Here is a 24,185-nt window from a genome sequence, read left to right as displayed (position 1 = left end):
AAAACTGGCTGGGAATGAGGATAAGGGTTGGTTGAGTAGAAAGCTTCCCTCCCCCAACTTTTTATTTGATGAAGGATCTCATTATGTATTCTAAGTGGAGCTTATGCTCTTTCCACCTCAGTCTCCTGAGTGCTGGGATTACAGGTGTATGCCTCGTGCCTGGCTTGAATAGCAGACTTAAAAAATAAAAATAAAAAAAACATGTGAAGAGAAAGAACCTTACTGCATTTTAATTCAGCATTTCATTTTCTTTGTGACAGGTTAGTGGCTACTTGGATGATTGTACCTGTGATGTAGAAACCATCGATAAATTTAATAACTACAAACTTTTCCCAAGACTACAAAAACTTCTTGAAAGTGACTACTTTAGATATTACAAGGTATTACTTTTTGTGTGTGTGTAAGAATACTTCTGACATATAATTACATTTCTTTTTTTTTTTTTGTATTGTCGGGATAATGTGTAGAGGGGTTACAGTTACATTAGTCAGGCAGGGGGTACATTACTTCTTGAACATTGTATAATTACATTTCTTGAATTACTTTGAGATGATGGTGATAAAATTGTTAGAAATTTGGATACCTATAGGATTTTCAATTTCAATAACAGTATTGTATTCCATGTTAGAAACTGATTGGTTAAATTGAAGCCAGAACAGAAACTCTTATGCTATTTTTTTTTTCTTTTTTTGCCAGTTCTGGGGCTTGAACTCAGGGCCTAGGTACTGTCCTTGGACACTTTTTGCTCAAGGCTAGCACTTTGCCACTTGAGCCACAGCGCCACTTCCGGCTCTTTCTGTGTATGTGGTAACAAGGAATTGAATTGAACCCAGGGCTTCGTGTGTGCTAGGTGAACACTCTACCACTAGAGTACATTTCTAGCCCCTCATATGCTGTTTCCAAAACAGCCCAAAATTCTCTCAAACATATTCGCTCTAATTAATGAAAATAAAAAAATTGTGGTGAAACATGTTTTTTTTTTTTTTTTTTGACCCTTATTACTTTAACAAATTACTCAGAACTTGTTAAGAGAACCACTGGAAGACTTTAGAAACTACATCACTGAAGTATTTGGTTGCTGTCTGGAAGCACAATTGTCTAATTGTTCTCTACCTTTAAGTGTGGCTTTCAAACTATGAGAGTTGTTCAGCAATGATACAAGCCAATGCAGACTCGTAGCTGCCATCTATTTAGTGGTGATATGGTATCTTTCTAACCATGTCTGCTAGTTTACCTATATCAGGTATACATCTATACAATCCATACAACTTGCCAATAGGTAAGTGGAATCAATGGCCTAATTGTAGACAGAATAGCTAGGCTATAGCATTATAATTCAACAGCTGGCAATGTGATCTGAGGATTCATATTTCTACAACCATTTTCTGTTATCATTTAATAGGTAAACCTGAAGAAGCCATGCCCTTTTTGGAATGATATCAACCAGTGTGGAAGAAGGGACTGTGCGGTCAAACCTTGTCAATCTGTAAGAACCATATAGACATTTAAGAACTGTTTCCCATCTGTATACTCTCGTCCCCCTCCCCCAGTACTGAGACTTGAACCTAGGTCCTGGAGCTCTGATTCAGCTCATGGACTTTCCTGTCCAGATTGGCTCGGACCCTTGATCCTCAAATCCTAGGTCTCCTGGGTAGCTAGGATTACAGGTATGAGCCTCTGTTGTAGGACTGTTTTTTTTTTTTTTTTTTTTTAAATTAGCTTATATTAGTTATATGGGAGAATTTCATTGTTACATTTCCACATATGTTTACAATGTATTCCAATCATTTTCACATAATCTGTTATTCTCCCCTTCACTCCTTTCCCAAACAATTTAAAAAGATTTTGTTTTTCTGCTTTCGTAGATACACTCTTCTTCAAAAGTCCTCTTTTCATCCTCCTTCCACTGGTACCCCCATTCTGTTTCTCTTTCCTTACCCCTGTTCCCCTTTTGATTAACAGCTTTCTTTGAGGTACGTTAGGTGTTTTTGTAGATTCTCATAAATACATTCCCCCCAAATGAAAAAGGCATATGTACCTTCAACCTAGCAGTTCTACTAGGAGTTTAACCTAGTAAAGGAATTGGACAGCTGTTTAAAGATGGCTGCAAGGCAGCAATGGATATTGTCTAGTGGATTCTATTGAGATGTATGCATTGGGCACTGGGAGGCCATTTATCTAAATGTGCAGCTATTGAAAACAATATTCACTGATCTAGTTCCAAGTATGGAAGGTTCACCATAGTGTAGGCTGTGGGTGGGTCCTTGGGATATAGCTGGCAGCTCCAGAATTCTGGCCTGTCTCTGCTCTTGGCATCACTGACTCTGGGGTAGTTTGTTCCTGTAGTCAGAAATAGTCAACATGAGGAAATAGTTTTGCTTTCCTTGGTAAAGCCTCAGGGCTCCTTAAGGAATGCTTGATTCTATGAGTGGAGCAAGAAGTATGCAAGATGAACCCAGAATATTTTGTCATCAATGCCTCTAAGGGCTTCTCAGGCAGCATCCAATGGACACAAGTGCTGTTAGTATTTCCTAGGGGAAAGCAGGGCAATTTGAATCCTAAAGGAAATAATGTTGTTTTTTTTTTTTATAGTTCTATGTTTAATATCCCATCAGTTTTTGAAATTTTATTTACTTTTAAGAAATCACCTAACCATTCTCATTCGAAAATCTGTTAACTTAAGGGTTTCATGAATTTTTCTCAGATAGTAGAAATTTAAATATTATTGCAGAAGACAGAATGTTGTCAAAGAATATATCTTTTTTCCTTTTCAGGATGAGGTTCCTGATGGGATTAAATCTGCAAGCTATAAGGTATGTTCATAGGCGTATTGAGGTGTATAGTGTAGACACTTTTTCAGTACTGAGGATTGAATATAGGCAAATATTCTAGCTCTTGAACCAAGCTCTAACCCCTTTTGTTTGTATTTTGTTTCTGAGATAGAGTCTAATAGCTTGGACACGCTTCAAACTTGCAATCCTGTCTCCTGAAATACAGGTGTATACCACCATGCTTGGCTTTGGGTCTAGTTTGTTAATGAAAAACTGAACGACCCATTTCCTGTGCCATTTATTGCTCCCTTTCTCTTCTTGCCTTATGGTGAAATCCCTCACAAGTTATTTATACTTAATTCTTCTTTAACCTTTTATTGCAAGAAATATAAAAATAAGTAGAAGTAGAGAAAAATCCAAATACATCGGCTTTTCACACACAGCTGTTATTAGATTATGGTTAATTTGATTTTGCTTCATCTGTATCTGATGTGCATGCTAGGCAAGCACTCTACTAGTAGGCCAAACTCCTGGCCCCATCCTTAGATGTATTTTAAAACAAATTTTACTTTTTTTTTTTTTGGAGTGTGTGTGTTGATACGTGAACTTAACTAGGGACTAGGTGCTATCTGTTAGCTTTTTTTTTTTGCTCAAAGCTGGGTCTCTACTATTTGAGCATTCTTCTGGCATTTTGGTGGTTAATTGAAGATAAGAATCTCCTGAACTTTTCCTGTCTGGGCTGGCTTTGAACCCTGACCTTCAAATTCCAGCCTTGGGAGTAGCTAGGATTCAGAAGCATGGTCCAGCAGCACGTGATCTGGTTGCGTTTTTACACATATATAAAATGCTCTAAACAGGAGAAGAAACATGGCTACTTAGGAATGTATTTAGATAATGCCTAAAGCTGTTGGAGTAGTTTTTGTGAGACTACGTAAGATTCCATGATTCTTAGAATCATGGAACAAATTGAACCTTCGATACAAGTTACCTGGCTGTACTGACAACCACTTCCTTCGTGGAAGGGAAAATGAACACCCTCTGTCATTTGGACAATGTGTCTTATTCGCCTCGTGACTTCCTTCCAAAAACTTTCCTCATGAACACTTTATGAATTTTTTTTTAAGAACTGTAGTCTGTTTTGTGAGCATAATAGTAAACTGTTCTCCAACAAAACCAAAAGGCCACACCTTTTAATTTCTATCTCCTAGCAGAATATGAGAGCTTCTTTATTCATCTAAGCGCCCGAAAAGCTGAGGACTGAAGTCAGAACCTTGCACTTACCAGATGAGGCCAAGTGCTATTCCACTGAGCTAAATCTCCAACTCATGAGAGCTTATTTTTAAGTTTAGAGGCCAGGGTGATGACAGCACATATACAGAAGGCCTCAGCTGACTTCTCCATTTGTGTAATAAGTTTTTAAGTGTAATAAGTTGTGTTCTATTTGCTCCCCTTTTTGTTTTAGTACTCTGAAGAAGCCAACTTCCTTGAAGAATGTGAGCAAGCAGAGCGACTTGGGGCAGTGGATGAGTCGCTGAGGTATGGTTTGTTTTGAGCAGTATGAAGCAGTACTGTTTCTTTGGTGCCACGCATTCGGGAAGGAATAACACTGTTCTCTTTGTTTGAAGTGAGGAAACGCAGAAGGCTGTTCTTCAGTGGACCAAGCATGATGACTCTTCAGACAACTTTTGTGAGGCTGATGGTACAATACTTTTCTGTATATTTAGAATTATAACGAAGAAAACATTCTTCTGAATTTATTGAGTAATTGATTGATTGATTGCTGGTACTGGAGCTTAAACTCAGAGCCTGGTGCTGTCCCTGAGCTTTTTGTTCAAGTCTGGTGTTCTACCACTTCGGTCATATATATCTATTTCTTCTGGCTTTCTTTGTGGTTAATTGGAGATAAAAATGGTACAGACTTTTCTGCATAGGCTTGCTTTGAACCTCGTGTTCAGGGCTCAATCTCCTGAATAGCTAGGATTATAGGCATGAGCCCTTGTTGCTTGGCTCGGGCGTTAACTTTTAAATGATGATTATAGAGTTCTGTTTTGGGTCACGGAATGGTTTTAGAAATGAAAAATGTCAATAGTTACATATCATTGTTAATGCCACTTACACTATACTAAATTATGGTTTAATTGGGAAATAGTGTGATGTTTTTATCACAAAAACAAATTCCCAAAAAAACTGAATTAAATTCACCCCATAAGTTTTATAGTTTTTGTATCTAGTAGCTATAATAATAAATTATTATTTTTTGATTTGCTGGTCCTGGGACTTGAACTCATGGTTTTGGCACTGTCCCTGAGCTTTTTTACTCAGAGCTAGCAGCTACTCCTTGAGCCACAGATCCATTTCTGACATTTTGGTGGTTAGAGATAAGTGTCTTATGGATTTTCCTGCCCAGGCTGGCTTTGAACCCTGATCTGAGCCTCCTGCATAGCTAGGATTACAGGTATGAGCCACCCTCTGCAATTTTTTGTAAGGTAAACATGCATTTTGCTTATTACAAAACCTATTTATTTATTAATTATTATTATTTTTGTTAGTCGTGGGACTTGAACTCAGCCTGCTCATTGTCCCTGAGCTCTTCTGCTCAAGGCTACCATTCTACCACTTAAGCCACAGCTCTACTTCTATTTTTCTGGTGGTTACCTGGAGATAAGAGTTTCACAGACTTTTTAGTGCCCAGGCTGGCTTTGAACCTTGATCCTCAGATCGAGGAATAGCTAGGAATTACAGGCGTGAGCTACCACACCTGGCAAAACCTATTATTTATATTGCTGTTCCAATGTTACATATTTTCTTTCATGGTTATCTGTTGTTCCTTTTGGAGAAATGAATACATAACCATGAAATCACCACTGTGATCTCTAATGCTAATCCAGCATTCTTGTGTTCAAATCTAATCAGATAGAACCTACTAGAACTCTTTTTAGTCAAATCATAGCTTCTATGATTCTTCCTGTTCTAAATTACATTGTTGGTCTCTTAATTGGCTGAGCACATTCAAATCAAATTGACTTGTGATTATCAATTCTATAGCTCTTTGTAGGGGATAAAGATTTTTAAAAAACTCAGTGAAAATAATGATATAGACCATTTCCATTGTAAGTAAAAGAGAAAAGGAAGAAAAGAAAGCACTTATTTTGCTTTTTTTTTTTTTTTTGCCAGTCCTGGGCTTGAGCTCAGGGCCTGAGCACTGTCCTTGGGCTTTCTCAAGGCTAGAGCTCTACCTCTTGAGCCTCAGCACTACTTCTGGCTTTTTTCTATGTATGTGGTACCAAGGAATCGAACCTGGGTATTCGTGCATGGTAGGCAAGCACTCTACCACTAGGCCAAACTCCCGGCCCCTGTTTTGCTTATTTTTAATGTTTAATTTTTTTTGAGAAAAAAAAAGAGCAGAAAAGCTTTCCTTAATAGAAAACATGGCCATGTGCAGGCATATATGTATATTTAATGCCTAATTTCAATATACAAAATCAGGGCAAATGCTGAAAATGAACATCTCCTCCTTATGTTTAGCACAGATTCATTTAGTGTGAAGATTCATGTGCTTTACTGCAAAAATGTCTGTGTGTAGGGGGTTGTTTCCTTTTCTCTTTCTCTCTTTTGCTGTCTTTTTCTCTGCTTCTGACTTTCTCCTCCCCTTCCCTTCCCTTCCCTCTTCTTTTTCTGGTGGTGATGAATGCCAAGCAAGTCCTCTATCACTGAATTCACTCCTACTCCTATGGTCTCAGTTTAAATTATTGGTATTAACTATTATTGCTGCCTAGAAACTATTTTGTATTTTCAAAGTTCCCAAAAGACTGTTTCATCTCTTTCTTGTTGATTTCTAGCACTACTAGTTGCTACTTCTATAGTAGGCCTAGTTATTTTTTTTTTTATATCCTGTCATTGTGCTGCTTCTAGAAGCATAATGCCATGTAGACTGGAATAAAAATAACAGCTCAGTTTTTTTTTGTCTTTTTTTCCTTAATAATAAAAAGTAAACACTGTTGAGAGCAAGCTGGAATTTTTTTTTAAGTGCTGAGGATCAAACCCAGAGACTTATACATGATAGACAAGAAAGTGCTGTACCGCTGAGTTATAATCCAGTCTCTTGTGGAGACTCTCATGAGAACCTTTGTACTTAGTTGGCTTACCTCCTTTGATTCCTTTGAGTCTCCTTTTGCTACTTCCTCATTATTTATTGGTTAATATTATCAAATGTAGATACATATTATTGTATAATAAACTAATTTTCCAGAGCCACTTGGGGGCACTAGGGGCTATTTTTTTGGTTGTTTTGAAGTTTTAATAGAAAAATTATGAATAGGTAGTAGGATCTGGATGCCAGCCTCGGCATTCTGTTTCCAGTGTCCATGCTTCTAATTAATTCACTGTGTTAGGCATTTAGGTTGCTTCCAGTTTTTCCTTTTATATATAGCAATAGCACAAAGTCAAATGCCTGTAGCTTTTACATGATTGGTACTGTATCTTTTTTTTTTTTTGGTCTTGGAGCTTTAACTCCCTGAGCTCTTTTGCTCAAGGCTAGCACTCTACCACTTTGACCCATAGCTCCACTTCCAATTTTGGGATGGCTTATTGGAGACAAGAATCTTATGGACTTTCCTGCCTAGGCTGGCTTTGAACTATGATCCTCAGATCACAGCCTCCTCAGTAGCTAGGTTTAGGTGTGAGCTGGTACTATATTTTTAGGACAGCTTGGTAGTGGGTCCTTATGCTGGTCATCTCAGATGAAAGTATTGGGTGACAAGTGGTACATGATACTTGTTTTGTCATTTATCTCAGTTACTGATGAAGGACTGTATTCACATGGAGGGAAATGTATGTTGTATCATTGTGAGGTCATTTGTGAGAAATGAATTACAGGCTTCTTATTTCTAATATCAGGATTCTCTTGTGATCAGTCTGTACAGTTTATTTCTCTCTTTTACTTTTTTCAGAAAAGTACTTTAAGTTGGGGATGTGGCTAATGTGATAATGTGTCTGCGTAGCAATAGTTCAAAGTCCCTGAGTTCAGTCCCCAGAACCCTCCCCCAACATTATGTCAAAATGCTTGATCCATTGCTTTGTTGTGGTGACTTAAAACCAATAGCAATGAGCTTGTTTACTTGTGTAGTTCTAGGTAAATTTATGTGAGAAAGATTCATGCCACATTTTATTTTATAGACATACAGTCCCCTGATGCTGAATATGTGGATTTGCTCCTCAATCCTGAGCGCTACACAGGTTACAAGGGACCAGATGCTTGGAAGATATGGAATGTCATCTATGAAGAAAATTGTTTTAAGTATGTATTGCTGTCTTTTTAGATATTCTGTAATAGGTGGTGCTTTGTCCTTACAGACAATTAAACAAAATCACAATGATTTAAAATTGCAAATTTTGGCTGGGAGTTTGGCCTAGTGGTACAGTGCTTGCCTAACATGCACAGACACAAATTTGAAAAAAGCCAGAAGTGGTGCTGAGGCTCAAGTGGGAGAGCCCTAGCCTTGAGAAAACCCAAGGACAATGCTCAGGCCCTGAGTTCAAGCCCCAGCACTGGCAAAAAAGAAAAAAAGAGGTTGAGGCATCATTCAGCAGCAGAGCACTTGTGTCCTGTCTAGAAATTGTGAAGTTCTGAGCTCAAACCCTAGTACTATCCAAAATAAAAGTAATAAAATCTTGTATTTGAATTGTAACCAGTTTGATATCCAGAGGGCAAATAGATGCATTTGTTACTTTAGTAAGAAATATTCTTTTTTTTTTTTTTTTCTTTTTTCTTTTTGCCAGTCCTGGGCTTCAGCTCAGGGCCTGAGCACTGTCCTTGGATTTTTCTGAAGGCTAGAACTCTACCACTTGAGCCTCAGCATCACTTCTGGCTTTTTCCAAGTATGTGGTACCAAGGAATTGAACCCGGGTTTTCGTGCATGCTAGGCAAGCACTCTACCACTAGGCCAAACTCCTGGCCCCACTTCAGTAAGAAATAGTCTACTCTCAATTTTCTGCTGTTTAATTTTAATGCTTGTATTGGATATTTTTTATTTGTCCTTCAATTAGGAGTATATGTTGGTACCATACACAAATGTACCTATACATAAATACAATATATGAAAACATATTGGTGACTTGGAGAAGTGTTTGACTAAAACTTTTTCTACCTTTATTTGAAGAAGTAATTAAGAAATACCCTGCTGGCTACTGTAATGAGGAAACATCAGGAGTTATCATTACTGAAACAAATAACGGCCAATAATTTCTCTAAAGCAATTAGGGAAAATTAAATATTTTTATAACTTTCGGGGATACTTTAGTTAAATAATTATAACTAATTGGTAACATTTATTCTTTCTAATCAAATTCTTTTTTAATCAAATGAGTAATGTATATATATTATATATTTATAATTCAGAAGATTATATGACATGTAGTTTGGAAGTGACATGTCTTTCAGTTTACGATTTTGTTTCCCACATATTGATGGCATTTTGTGTGTGTGTTTGTGTGGCCACTCCTCGGTCTTGAACTCATGGTCTAGGTATTATCCTTAAGCTTTTTTTTTTTTTTGCCAGTCCTGGGGCTTGAACTCAGGACCTGGGCACTGTCCTTGGACACTTTTGTGCAAGGCTAGTGCTCTGCCGCTTGAGCCACAATGCCTCTTCTGGCTTTTTCTGAGTATGTGGTACTGAGGAGTTGAACCTAGGGCCTTGTGCATGCTAGGGAATACTTTTATCACTGGGCTATGCTTCTGGCCCTAGCTTTTTTTGCTTACAGCTAGCACTTTACCAATTGAGTCACAGCTCTACTTCTGGCTTTTTTGGTAGTTGATTGTAGATAAAGAGTTTCACAGACTTTCCTCCTGGAACTGGCTTTGGTCAGTCATCCTCAGATCTCAGCCTCCTGAGAAGTTAGGATTACGGGTTTGAGACATTGGCGCCCAGCTTGCATTTATGTTACTACTTTGAATAACATTTCCCCAAATGCCACAAGTTTATAATTCATTTATTTCAAAACAGAAGTATGCGTTGTAAACAGAATTGCTTATAATGTATTTGAAGGTGATTCCATTGTCCACCTGCTAGATTTTGTAAGGCATGTAGTTTACTCTGACTATTTTACTTGGTGAACTACAAATTGGTTTATATTGGTAGCTTGAGGAAACTGCCTTAGAGAAGTTAAAATTATAACCCAGTGTCTTTGTTCTTAGGCCACAGACAATTAAAAGGCCCTTAAATCCTTTGGCTACCAGTCAAGGTGAGTTATTTATTTGCACTGCTATATTGCTTATCAGTGAACTTCAGTTAGAAGGAAGAAGAGGAAGGCAAGACAAATGGCAAGCTGAGGCGAAATAGCCACTGTTCTATGTGGCTGCTGAATTCAAACCACAACATTGAAAAAAAAAAAAGTTCTTTCCTAATCTAAAAAAGATAGATTTGCAGGATTTAGCTGGCATGATGTAATCCCCTCATTTTATAGGAAGCAATTTATATCTATTGACTGTATGAGCTCATCCTTTCAAATAAACAATAAAAATGAAAACCTTACACATTTGCTAAAAGCACATCAACAGTTTTTTTTTTTTTTTTTTTTTTGCCAGTCCTGGGCTTGAGCTCAGGGCCTGAGCACTGTCCTTGGACTTTCTCAAGGCTAGAGCTCTACCACTTGAGCCTCAGCACCACGTCTGGCTTTTTTCTATGTATGTGGTACCGAGGAATCGAACCCGGGTCTTCGTGCATGCTTGGCAAGCACTCTACCACTAGGCCAAACTCCCGGCCCCACATCAACAGTTTTATCAGTTGGTACATATTATCCCTTTTATGTTTCAGTTGTTTTTCAGATAACATTTTACTTTATTGATGTTTAGGCCCTGGCTGGTCTGGACCATGATCCTCCTATTTTTTTTTTTTTTTTTTTTTTGCCAGTCCTGGGCTTAAGCTCAGGGCCTGAGCACTGTCCTTGGATTTTTCTCAAGGCTAGAGCTCTACCACTTGAGCCTTAGCACCACTTCCGGCTTTTTCTATGTATGTGGTACCAAGGAATCGAACCTGGGTCTTCGTGCATGCTAGGCAAGCACTCTACCACTGGGCCAAACTCCCGGCCCCGATCCTCCTATTTTTGTTTACTGTGTATCTAAGATGACAGGTATGCAATACTATGCCCATTTCAAAAAAAAAAAAAAAGAAAGATTGGAATGGGCTCCCCTGATTATATATGCCCAGGCTGCTCTTGTAGATCTCAGGCTTCCAAGGAGCAAAGCTGGCAGGCATGAGCCACTATGCCCAGCAAAAATGAACATCTTTAAACAAGGCTTTGGATTTTTACAGCATTACGTGTGATTACTCAGTGGAGGCTAGTGATTTAGTTGTTGTTGTTGTTTGCCAGTCCTTAGGGCATGAACTCAGGGCCTGAACACTGTCCTTAGGCTTTCTCAAGGCTAGAGCTCTACCACTTGAGCCACAGCACCACTTCTGGCTTTTCTATGTATGTGGTACTAAAGAATCAAACCTGGGTCTTCGTGCATGCTAGGTAAGCACTTTACCACTAGGTCAAATTCCTGGCCCCTGATCTAGTATTGAAGTGTAAATGCATGGGTAAGTGATCTTTGCTACAAACTTACATTATTATTTGGTTGACAAACTGCTCTCTTCTGTAATTGGGAACAGCCTGAATGTTTATCATGAAGGAACGGGTTAGATGATGTGTAGTCACATGGTAGAGTATAGCCACAATAAATATTGTTGTTGTGTTGGTGACTCAAACCCGTAATTCTAGCTACTCAAGAGCTTGAGCTCCAAAGACCTTAGTTGGAAGCCAGCTGAGGCAGAAAAATCTATGAAAACTAGCTCCAGTTAGCTCACAGAATACCGGATTCGAGATGGGGCTGAAATATAATGAGTACCAGCCGTGAACAGTGAAGCTGAGCAAGAGCTGAAGGCCCTAAGTTCATGCACAAAGTATTGCTGTGAATTTGTATTCATTTAAATAGTGATCAACAGTACACTGAAGAAAGGTAGCAGGTGTCCCCGTAATATGTATAATATACATATATTAAAGACAATTTATCTCTACCTCTATACAAGGGAAAAGGATTTTACCAAAACCTAAATGGTGTCTATCTAGGAGCAGAGGGAGTTACAGATGACCTTTTTTGTTGTTGTTCATCTTAAAAAAAAACATTTGCAATGCATATATATTTTATAATCAAATACTAAAGGCCTTAGAGAAAAATGGAAAAAGGAACATACTATTCCAGTAGCAAATTAGCAGCTGCATGCAAACTGCTACATTATATATAATTTTAATTTTATAGTCTTTGAAATTATTCCCAAGTTTAAATCTTACAGTGTGAGTTTAGAGGTTTCAAAGCAATAACATAAACCTCTAACATGAATTATGATATAGCTTTGGGGTAATAAATGTGGAAAGAGGTTCTGCCTCTCAAGTCCCTAAGATATTTAAGAGTATTCTCAGATGATGGGTTTTGTTTTTCCCTTCTGTCAGCCCACATTAAATCTTACATGAATTGAAATGACTGCTCATGCGTGCTTCTGGAGATAACATCATTGAGTCAAATCAGGTGCAGTGCATATCACTGTGAGGTAGAGTTGTCTCTCCCCTTCCCATTTTATGTGTACGGATTAACTGATGGGCAGAAACCCATGATTAGTAACTTTCCATTGTTATGAAAGGGTAGCATTACATAAGGGGAGTTAGGAAGAAGTTTATAATCATAAATATTTTGTTTTGTTTTTCAGGAAAAAGTAAAGGTAAGTACAACTTCTTTATTGTTTTATATATAGGAATATGATTATATATTTAAATGGATATTATTCATTATGTCAACTAGATTTTTTTCTTCCTACCTTTTCTGAAACTTAGGAGAAGCTAATTTTTATTTCTTTATCCAAAATTCTGGAGGTGAAGGCACAGGTTAAAGGATAATGACCCAGGGCCAGGAGTGTAGCCTAGCATGCATGAAGCCCTGGGTTCGATTCCTTGGAGCCATATACACAGAAAAAGTTGGAGCACTCAAGCACTAGCCTTGAGCAAAAAGTGTCCAAGGGCAGTGCCCAGGCTCTGAGTTCAAGCCCCAGGACTTGTTAAAAAAAAAAAAAGATACTGACCGAGTTCAGGCATTAGAGAACACCTTTTATAGGATTATAAAACTTAAGTGCAAATGTTATTGAGAAGCTAGGTGTCAAGTGATATTGTCCCCCAGTTTCCTAACTGATGCTCAAAAACGGAAGGGGAAAAATCCTAAAATGTAAATAAGGAGACAGGTTACTATGCTTGCTTAGGAACTGGGCCATATTCTGGAACTGGGCCAATACAGAGGTTAGCGTGGTCTTTGTATAAGGATGACTTGCAAATTGGTGAAATGCTAGATAAAATATCATTAAAAAGCTATGAGGCCAGTGTCTCATACCAGTAATCCTGGCTACTCAGGAAATGGAGATCTGAGGAGCAGTGGTGGAAGTCAGCATGGGTAGACACACCTAAGAGACTTTATCTACAGTTAACCAGCAAAAACCCAGAGTTGGAGTTATGGATCAAGTGGTAGAGCACTAGCAGTGAGAGAGAAAGCTGAGCAAGAAAAAGAGGCACTGATTTCAAGTCCCAATACAGTACCCCCTCCACATATACAAAAACAAAGACAAAACCACTCACCAGCAACTTGGTTAAAATGATCTGTAGGTGTTAGGATTCAAATCATACTGCAGGGATCATATTCTCTAGTCCTTCTTTACATTGTTTCTCTATTAATATTTTAATGCTTTATATAAGTATATATATAACATGTGCATACAGATGTTTTTATCTGCTTTTCATCAGCACAAAGTATTAACATTTGTCTTTACTAATTTGTTAGGTAAAATGTGGTTTATCTTTTACTTTAATTTGCCATTTTCATTAGTGGGAATATTCTACAATTTTTGCCTGATATTACCACTTGTAATCTCCTCTTTCATGTTCATTTTGTTTAAACCCTTTAAATGAGCACCTTTAGTATTTTATTCAGTTTATGAGCTTTTTATAATGCTTAGGAGATTATCCCTCTGCAGTGTTTGCAATATATATTTTACCCAGTTTGCTGTTTGTGTTTTGCTTTTATAAAGTTTACTTATAGATATTTTAAGTTTTTTTACATAGTCCAGTTTATTGCTTATTCTCTTTTTTTTTTTTTGAGGGGTGGTCATGGGGCTTTAACCCTGGGCCTGGGTGCTATCCCTAAGCTCTTCTGCTGTTGGCTACTGCCCTACCCTTTGAGCCTCAGCCCCACTTCCCATTTTCTTTTTCTTTTTTTTGCCAGTCCTGGGCTTGAGCTCAGGGCCTGAGCACTGTCCTTGGACTTTCTCAAGACCAGAGCTCTACCACTTGAGCTTCAGCACCACTTCTGGCTTTTTTCTATGTATGTGGTACCAAGGAATTGAACCCGGGTCTTCGTGCATGCTAGGCAAGCACTTTAACCAGTAGGCCAAACTCCAGGCCCCCCACTTCCCATTTTCTAATGGTTAATTAGAGATAAGAGTCTCACATTCTTTAGTGCCTGGGCTGGTTTTGAACTGCCATCTTTTAGATATCAGCCTCCTGAGTAGCTAGAATTAGAGGAATGAGCCACCATGGCTGGCTATTGCTTATTCTCTTTGTCATTCATTTTTATGCTTCATTAATTTTTATTATGAGAAGCAGCAAAGGAAAAAACTCTATACAGTATAATGCTCACGATCTCTACAGCGACTGTATACATGAATTTTTATATCATAATTTTAAAGAAGTTTTCAAATAAGTATTTTCATGCCTTTTTTTTTTTCCAGTCCTGGGGCTTGAACTCAGGGCCTGAGAACTGTCTGTAGGCTTTCTCAAGGCTAGAGCTCTACCACTTGAGCCACAGCACCACTTGTTGTTTTGGTAGTTAATTGGAGGATAAGCGTTGCATGGACTTTCCTGCCTGGACTGGCTTTGAACCACAGTCCTTAGATCTTAGCTTCCTGAGTAGCTAGCATTACAGTTACTGGTGCCTAGCACTTTAGTAGTAATATTTGAAAGCAGAATATTAGGTTTTAAGCATAATATTTGTGATCATAAATATAAATATTTGCTTTTAAACATTTCCCTAAATTACTCCTTTGAAGTAGTGAATGGCATGAATATTACTGCTATATATAAATGTTATGCCTTCAGTACCATTTTAGAATGTATCGTCTAGACTATGTAATTTTCCTTCTTGTGTGTGAGTGAGTACTGGGGGTTGAAGTCAAGGCCTTGAGCACTTGCTTGGTTTTTTTGATCCAAGCTTACATTCCACTACTTGAGCCACAATGTCACCTCCAGCTTTTTGGTGGTTAATTAAAGGTAAAAGTCTCATAAATTTGCCTGTCTAGGCTGGCTTTGAACTGTGATCCTCAGATCTCAGCTCTCTTAGTAGCTAGATATACTAGTACCAGCTGTTTTATCATTTCTTATGGATTTACTGTGAAACTTTTTTTTTTGTAGTGCAGGGTTTTTGAACCCAGGACCTTGCATATACTAGGTGTTGCTCTACCGCTGAGCTACATCTCTGGCTGAAATTTTATATTTTGATGTTATAAAAATACTTTATCCCCAAAATTATGTGTTTGAGAGTACCTCAGCCAATGTTTAAGCCTCAAGTCTGAGTAATAGAGTTGTACTTAACTGAATCTACAACAAGAACTTTTCTGTCTTTGAAGAAATTGGTATGTTTTGGACCTTTAGAATAAACTGCCTTTAGGACATTGGCAGGTTTTTTTTTTTTTTTTTTTTTTTCCAGTCCTAGGCATTGATATCAGGGCCTGGGCACTGTTTTGGGGCTTTCTCAAGGCTAGAGCTCTATCACTTGAGCCACAGCACCATTTTTGGCTTTTCTATTTATGTGGTACTAAGGAATCAAATTTGGGTCTTTGTGCATGCTCGGCAAGCACTCTACCACAGTCAGCTCCTAGCCCCTTGGCAGGGTTTTCATCATGCTTTAAACATTTGAAAAGGCTTACACCTGTAATCCTAGCTACTCAGGAGGCTGAAATCTGAGGATTGAGGTTCAAAGCCAGACCTGGCAGTAAAGTTCATGAGACTCTTATCTCCCGTTAACCACCAGAAAACTGGACGTGGCATGCTGTGACTCCAGGGGTAGGGTGGTATCCTTGAGCTGAATAGCTCAGGGCCGATGCCCAGGCCCAGAGTTCAAGCCTACCCCTCTCCCCCCCAAAAAATGAAAAATGTTGTTTGCATTTATTTACTATCTTGTGACTTATTTTTTTTCTTTCTTTTTTAAATTATAAGGGTGATATACAGAGGGGTTACAGTTATTCTTTTTCTTTTAATTTCAGAGAACACGTTTTACAGCTGGTTAGAAGGTAATTTAAACTAATTTACATATCTTCGCTTTTAACTTTATGCAGTTAATTTTAAGTTTATAAGGTTTACCTATGAAATTTTATTTCCAACTCATTGACTTGTTTTAGGTCTCTGTGTAGAAAAAAGAGCATTCTACAGACTCATATCTGGCCTACATGCAAGCATCAATGTGCATTTGAGTGCAAGATATCTCTTACAAGGTATGTCACCTTGATTTCCCTTCCCGTACTTATTTTTAACATTTGTTTGGTACTTACCTGAATGGGAAAAGATAGACCTGTGTGAATATTAGGAAGTCAAAAGTCATTTTCTCTGTCCCTCCCTCCCTCTCCCTCTCCTTCCCTCTTCTCTCTCCCTCCGCCCCCCCCCCGTGTCTCTGTCTCTGTTCCCCCCCCCATCTTTCTCCCTCTTTCCCCCCCCCAACCCTTTCCCCCTTTCTTTCTTTTCTGATCCTGGGACTTGAACTCTGGGCCTGGGCAGTGTACCTGAGCTTCTTTTTGCTTAAGGTCAGCACGCTACCACTTGATCCACTAAGTCACTTTCAGCTTTTTTGAGTAGTTTATTGGAGATAAGAGTTTAACAGACTTTCTTGCCCAGGCTGGCTTTGAAACGTGAACCCCAGAACTCAGCCTCTTGAGTAGCTAGGATTACAGGATTACATCTGACTAAAATAGAATTCTTAACTACTCATGAAATTTTTTCTTGGTTATTATAAGATACAAAATGAAATTTCCCTAAATATAAATAACCTAGTGTAATAAAAAATGAAATTACTTAATTATAAAATTCAGTGTTTATTTTTTTCCCCCTAGAAACATGGCTGGAGAAGAAATGGGGTCACAACATTACAGAATTCCAACAGCGGTTTGATGCAATTTTGACTGAAGGAGAAGGCCCAAGAAGGCTTAAAAATTTGTATTTTCTCTACTTAATAGAATTAAGGGCTTTATCCAAAGTGTTACCATTTTTTGAACGCCCAGATTTTCAACTCTTCACTGGAAATAAAATTCAGGATGCAGAAAACAAAATGTTACTTCTGGAAATACTTCATGAAATCAAGTAAATTATATATATTATAATGTATACTTTACTATATGGGTACCAAAGTGGTATCTAAAATTAAACCCTTAGATATCTAGAGAAAGGAAAACTATTTAAAAATTAGTTAGGGGTTAGTGGTATGGCTCAAATAATAGAGTGCCTGCTTAACAATTTCATGGCTTTGTATTCAAACTACAGTATAGCCAAAAAGAAAAAAAAAATTTACTCAGTGGTCTTCTAGAATTTTCAGGGGTTTTTTTGCTTGTTTGTTTTGACCTGTGTACAACAAAGACCATATTTTTAGCTTTAACATCTATTATTTCCCTCTTTAATACTTGTACTATTTTCATAGTTAATTGTACTGGTGACTTAATACTCTTTAGTTAGGTAGCATTTAGTTCCAAATATCAAAATTCATTTATGTCAGTGTTGGTTTTATTGTTTTCTACTCTTAATTACATTATTTTTATTGACCAGTAAAATATTGCATTAGCAGGACTTTGAATATTTATAAATATACTTGAAAGTGAATATTATGTTTTCTGCTCCATTTTCATTATGCTACTTATCACAGGCTAACAAAATATCACATAGTAAGAGTTTCAATGTTGATAATACATAAAATTAATATTCTCTATTTCATAATGCAGGTCATTCCCTTTGCATTTTGATGAGAATTCATTTTTTGCTGGAGATAAAAAAGAAGCACATAAACTAAAGGTAATTGTTTTTCTCTTTTCCTTTTTCTTTTCTTTTCTTTTTTTTTTTTTTGCCAGTCCTGGGGCTTGAAGTCAGGGCCTGGGCACTATCCTTGAGCACTTTTGATCAAGGCTGGTACTCTGCCACTTGAGGCACAACATCACATCTTGCTTTTACTGTGTGGTACCAAGGAATCAAACCCAGGGCTTGGTGTATGCTGGGTAGGCACTGTACCAGTAGGCCACATTCCTGGACCCTTCTTTTTTTTTTTTTAAATTAAAATATTTGATTAACACTGATTTTTTTACATCATATTTCAAATGTCATGTTTAACAAACAAGTATTCAAGAAGGGAATCTATATGCAATTGCTGGCACATAAATTTAAGAACAAAATTAAAAGTAAGCTGAATTTGTATGTCACAGATACATATCAATCTATGTAACATTATATCTATAGAGTATATATCCCATCATAGATTTTTATGTCTATATAGTTATATCTCCAAGTTCATGTCAGTAACCTTGAGTACCCCAGTATTTAATCATTGCTCTTGTATTGTTTGAATCTAATATTCACATATCAAGGAGACCATGTGCCTTTTGTTCCTTTGGTCTTGGTTTATCTCACTCAACGTGATTTGCTCTAGTTTCATCCACTTCCCAGCAAATGCAATTATTTCATCTTGTCTGGTGGCTATGTAGAATTCTATTGCACATATGTATCACATTTTTTGTATCCCTTCATCTGTAGTGGGGCATTTGGATTTTTTCCATCACTTGGCTATTGTGAATAATGCAGCAATCAACATGGCTGAGCAGGTGTTCTTATCATATCTTGGGTTGTGATGCTCAGGATAGATGCCCAGGAGTGGTATGGCTGGGTCATAGGGAAGGTCTATTTTTGTTTTTTTTTCAGGAACCTCCAAACTGCCTTCCAGAGTGGCTGTATAGTTTACATTCTCACCAGCAGTGCAGCAGGGTTCCTCTTTCTCCACAACCCTGCCAGCATTTGTCTGAGTTCAGAATATGGCTATTCTGATTAGGGTCAGGTGGTATCTTAGGGTTGTTTTTATTTGCATTTCCTTTATGACCATAGATGATGAGCATTTTCTCATATTTTTCTTTGTCATTTTTACCTATTCCTCAGATAAGTCTCTTTTTAGTTTCCCTTGCCCACTTAGCGATTGGTTTGTTGGGTTTGGGGGGATTAATTTCTTGAGTTCCCTGTAGATATTGGATACTGAACATTTGTCTGATGTATTATTGGTAAATATCTTTTCCCATTTCATTGGCTGTCTTTCTACGTTAGTAGCTAAATCTTTTGCAGAAACTTTTTATTTTTAGGTAGTCCCATTTGTTGAGTTTCTTTCCAATCTGTTGTGACTCTGGGACTCTGTTCAAGAAGTTTTTGCCTGTGCCTATGAGTTCCAGTGACTCTCCTACTCTGTCGTGAGGTCTTTGATCCATTTTGAGTTAATGTTTGTGCATGGCAGTAGGCTGGGATCAATTTTTTACTTTTCTGCATGTGGCTGTCCAGTTTTCCCAGTGCCAATACTTGAAGAAGCTGTGTTTATTCCATTGTATATCTCTGGCTCCTTTGTCGAATATAATAAGTTGACTGTAGTTAATGTGGTTTTATTTCTGGATCCTCTATTCTGTTCCATTGATCTTCTGGCCTATTTTTAATGCCAATACCATGCTGTTTTTGTTATTATGGCTCTATAGTAGAGTTTGAAGTTTGGTATTGTAATACCACGTGCATTACTCTTTTTGCCTAGAATTGCTTTGGCTACCCACGCACCCCTTGGCTCATGCTTGTAATCCTAGCTACTCAGGAGGCCGAGATTTGAGGATCAAGGTTCAAAGCCCGCCCAGGCACAAAAGGACCTGAGACTCTTGTCTCCAATTAACCTCTAGAAAATGGGAAGTGAGGCTTAGTTCAAGGGTAGAGCCGGTAGCCTGGAGCTGGAGAGCTCAGGGATAACGCCCAAGCCCAGGGGTAGGGTGGTAACTGTGAGCTGAAGAGCTCAGGGACAGTGCCCAGGCTGAGTTTAAGCCCCATGACCCACAAAAAAAAAAAAAAAAGGTAGGTATGTCATTGGGACTTCGATGGGATTGCATTGAAATTGTATATCAATTTTGGCAATATGGCCATTTTCACTACATTGGTTCTCCCTATCCACGAGCATGAGATGTCTTTCCATTTCCTAGTAGCCTCTTTGATTTCTTTCTTTAAGGTTTTAAAGTTTTCATTAAATAAGTCCTTTACATCCTTGGTTAGATTACTTCCTAAGTATTTTATTCTTTTGGGGGCTATTTCAAATGGGATTATTTTCTTGATTTCTCCTTCTGTTTGCATATTGTTGGTGTATAGAAAGGCTACTGATTTTTGAAGGATGATTTTGTATCCTGCCACTTTGCCAAAATGGTTTATTAGTTTTAGGAGTTTGGGAGTGGAATTTATTGTGTCGTTCAGGTATAGGATCATGTCATCTGTGAAAAGTGATAGTTTAATTTCTTCTTTCCCTGTGTGGATCCCTTTGATGTCCTTTTCTTGCCTTCTGGCTAAGGGTTCCAGCACTATATTGAGAAGTGGAGAGAGTGGGAATCCCTGTCTTGTTTCTGATTTTAAGGTAAATAGTTCTAGTCTTTCTCCATTTAGTATGATACTGGATGTAGGTCTGTCACATATGCCCTTATTTTTGCCAGTTGGGGGACTTGAACTCAGGGCCTGAGCACTGTCCTTGAGCCACAGCACCATTTCTGGCTTTTTTCTGTGTATGTGTTACCAAGGAATTGAACCCAGGTCTTGGTGCATTCTAGGCAAGCACTATATCACTAGGCCAAACTCCTGGCTGGCTTTAATTATTTTTAGGAATGTACCTCTGATTCCCATTTTCTTTGGTGCTGTCAATATGAATGGATGCTGTATTTTGTCAAATGCCTTCTCAGCATCCAGAGAAATTATCATATGATTCTTAACTTCTGCTCCATTAACATATTACATCAATTGATTTGTGAATGTTCATCTGTGGGGATGAAGCCTACTTGATTATAGTGTATAATTTTTTAAAATGTGTCTCTGGATTCTATTGGCTAGTATTTTATTGAGGAGCTTCACATCCGTGTTCATCAGAGAGCTAGGTCTGTAGTTCCCTTTTTTTTTGTTGGGTCCTTCCCTGGTTTGGGGATGAGTGTGATATTGGCTTCATAAAATGAGTTTGGGATGGCCCCCTCTGCTTTTATTTCTTGGAAGAGTTCCAAGAGTGTAGGTATTAATTCATCTTTAAAAGTCTTATAAAATTCCACAGTGAAACCATTTGGGCCTGGGCTCTTTTTAGTTGGCATGTTTCTGATTGCTTCCACTATCTCATTGTATCAAATTGGTTTTTTCAATAGACTTATCTCTTCTTGGTTCAATGTGGGCAGTGTATGTTTATTTTAAAAATCATCCATTTCGGGGCCGGGAGTTTGGCCTAGTGGTAGAGTGCCTGCCTAGCATGCATGAAGACCCGGGTTCGATTCCTTGGTACCACATACATAGAAAAAAAGCCGGAAGTGGTGCTGAGGCTCAAGGGGTAGAGCTCTAGCCTTGAGAAAGTCCAAGGACAGTGCTCAGGCCCTGAGCTCAAGCCCAGGACTGGCAAAAAAAAAAAAAGTGAGACCCTGGTTTGATCCAGTCCAAAGGACTGGAGGGAAAAAAGGTCTGATTGTTTTTATAAAAGGGAGACTGCTATAGGAAATCAAGTAAAAATCATATTACAAAGTTATTGATAAGCGAGATAGCTCTTACTACCTGTGGGTTTGACCAGATATTCACCAGGATTTTGGTAGTAATCTTCCTCTGTTTCTTAGTCTTCATTTCTTTCCACGATGAACGAAAGACTGTAAGGACTCTGCTTAAAATCTTCATGGGACATGAAAGCTGAATGTTCTAGAGTTTTGACCAAATTAAAACACTGTGAGAAGTATTTCTAATTTGCACAGTCTAAAAAAGAGTGGATGCCAAAACACTCTCTAATAAACCAACAAGTGAACTAAAAATAAGGAACATATTAAAAATAGTAAAAAAAAAAATCTTATTACAGCATCCTCCCCCTCACTTTCTAGTTCCTGGAAGCTATTTGGGTGATTATGTAACCACTGAGGTGTGTTTCTGTAGCAAAAAATACATTAAAGGAGAGGAGAGATGGGCAGTCAAGAATAGCTATTATCTAACAGCAAAAAGTACTTTATTTTCAAGCTATTTAACAGGCTCTTTCATCAGTTTTTTAATGAGATAATTTTGGGATATATCCATGTTATTGGACATGATTGTTACTTGTGGAAGTAATAGAGATCTTCTATTTTGATCTAGTAAACTTTTACTTTTAGCCTATGGTATTAATTTTGTTCTAGCACATATTAAGTTCATCTTTGAAGATGATGCATGGTATGTGTTTTAATTTAATGTTTATCTGGCTAAACATCTATGTATGTTCTCGGTAGAAAGTTACTCAAGAACAATTACATTCAAGCATTTGAATTACCAGATTCAAACACTTTACTTATACTGAGTCTGTCTACAAAAACACTGTCTAATCTTTTAACATAAAGCTTTCTAACATTCAGTTGTGAGAGCCTCTTAAAGTAAAAAACTTCCACGGCTTCTCTTTGTGAGAATGTATATTGATTATGAAAATATAATTTCCCAAACCTATGAGACATTTATCATGTTTAATAGTAGCATTCTATTGCTCATGATGTTTATTTCCATTTGGAAATTTAAAGAATCTAAGCATGAGCTATCTATTCTGTCTGTATATTATCTTGTCTACATAATGGATTCTGTAATTGTAAACAGCTATTGACTTTTTTTTTTTTTGCCAGTCCTGGGCTTGAACTCAGGGCCTGAGCATTGTCCTTGGACTTTCTCAAGGCTAGAGCTGTACCACTTGAGCCATAGCACCACGTCCAGCCTTTTTCGATGTATGTGGTACCTATGAATCAAACCCGGGTCTTTGTGCATGCTAGGCAGACACTCTACCACTAGGCCAATCTGGGCCAAAGGGGCCCAGCTATTGACTCTTAACCAGCTACTGAGCTCAGTAGCTCATAGGATATATGCGCATACTTTAATTTTATGACTACAGATGAAAGTGTGAGTCTTCTTTAAGTCAAGGTTCAAAATACTAGTTAAAGAAAATAACCTTAAATCAGATCATGAAATCTGGCCAGGCTAAGTGGTATGTGCCTTTAATCTCAGCATTTGTGATGCCAAAGCAGGAGGATTATGGGTCATGGCTAGTCAGCCTCAGGTACATAGTGAGTTCCAGGCCACCTGGAATGTGCAGGCAGATCCTGTCCACAAAAAAAAAGAAATCTATCTCGAGTAAAATTATCGGGCAGGTTTTTGATTAAGGTTCCTAACTTGTATTGTCTTTCACTGAACAGATAAGGAGACATGCAATTGAAAATATTGTTGATAAATGGCAATAATTATAGTACTTTTGGCTTTACAGTGAATCAATAAAGATTTAATATTCAAAGTCTTATTTAAAAAACTCTTTGCATGTCAGAGCTATTTCAAAGTCTTAATAAGTGCTAACAAAGCATCTCAAGCAACATTTTATCTCCAGAGAAAACTGAGATGTGTTTTGAAGACAGTGGGTGATTATCTTTGCCGATGGATTTCTGGTTCAAATCTGGACAGCTGTGGCACCTGCTTGTAGACCTAGCCATTCAGGAGGCTGAGATCTGAGGATCTCAAGGCAAATCCAGTCTTGGCAAGAAAGTACATATGGTTCTAGTTAGCCACCCCCCCAAAAAAAATTCTAGTTATGTCCGGGGTGTGCTTCATCACGTTATAAAAATACTGTGTGCTTTTTTAAATTTTAAGGCAACTGAAATGATTTTCTGTCCATTTTCCACTTAAAATACTGGAAGCTTTGGAGTTCACTCTTAGGACCAGGACAAAGAGAGCCATTTGAAAGACTAATAATTCCTAGTGGAATATTAAGTAAAAACAACACACCAAATTTCACACAATAATAGACAGTGGCATACAAAAATTGTAGAGATCCATAGGAAATTTCAATTGTGCTTGTAATGGTTTCTTTGGTAGTGGTTACATGGATGCTTACTGTTAACATGTTATTCTTGTATATTGGAAATAATGGTAACCATTCTCTCTAATAAAAGGACTATAGTTTAACTATTTTCTCTCCCCACTCCTCTTTGTGTGTGTGTGTGGTATGTGTGTGGTGTGTGTGTGTGTGTGTGTGTGTGTGTGTGTGTGTGTGTGTGTGTGCGCGCTGGTCCTGGAGCTTGAACT

General features: G+C 37.9%; 1 protein-coding gene across 2 annotated transcripts in view; it reads left to right on the top strand.

Annotated features, from left to right (window-relative positions):
- Ero1a (endoplasmic reticulum oxidoreductase 1 alpha) overlaps positions 1–24,185 on the top strand; it is a 38,564-nt gene that overhangs the window by 10,765 nt on the left and 3,614 nt on the right. The window contains exons 2-13 of one of the 2 annotated variants that reach the window (XM_090345113.1): positions 261–380; positions 1,403–1,486; positions 2,775–2,813; positions 4,234–4,307; positions 4,397–4,470; positions 7,947–8,067; positions 9,964–10,010; positions 12,512–12,523; positions 16,103–16,129; positions 16,238–16,330; positions 16,943–17,189; positions 17,822–17,891. In XM_090345113.1, the coding sequence (XP_090201239.1) occupies positions 261–380; positions 1,403–1,486; positions 2,775–2,813; positions 4,234–4,307; positions 4,397–4,470; positions 7,947–8,067; positions 9,964–10,010; positions 12,512–12,523; positions 16,103–16,129; positions 16,238–16,330; positions 16,943–17,189; positions 17,822–17,891 (1,008 nt within the window). The remainder of the gene's footprint in view (positions 1–260; positions 381–1,402; positions 1,487–2,774; positions 2,814–4,233; positions 4,308–4,396; positions 4,471–7,946; positions 8,068–9,963; positions 10,011–12,511; positions 12,524–16,102; positions 16,130–16,237; positions 16,331–16,942; positions 17,190–17,821; positions 17,892–24,185) is intronic. The other variant, XM_090345114.1, reaches the window with a different exon arrangement.

Source organism: Megascapheus bottae, chromosome 14 (assembly GCF_031878675.1).
Source record: "Megascapheus bottae isolate mThoBot1 chromosome 14, mThoBot2.hap1, whole genome shotgun sequence".
NCBI classification, from domain to species: domain Eukaryota; kingdom Metazoa; phylum Chordata; class Mammalia; order Rodentia; family Geomyidae; genus Megascapheus; species Megascapheus bottae.
This window is presented reverse-complemented; position numbering and strand designations above follow the sequence as displayed.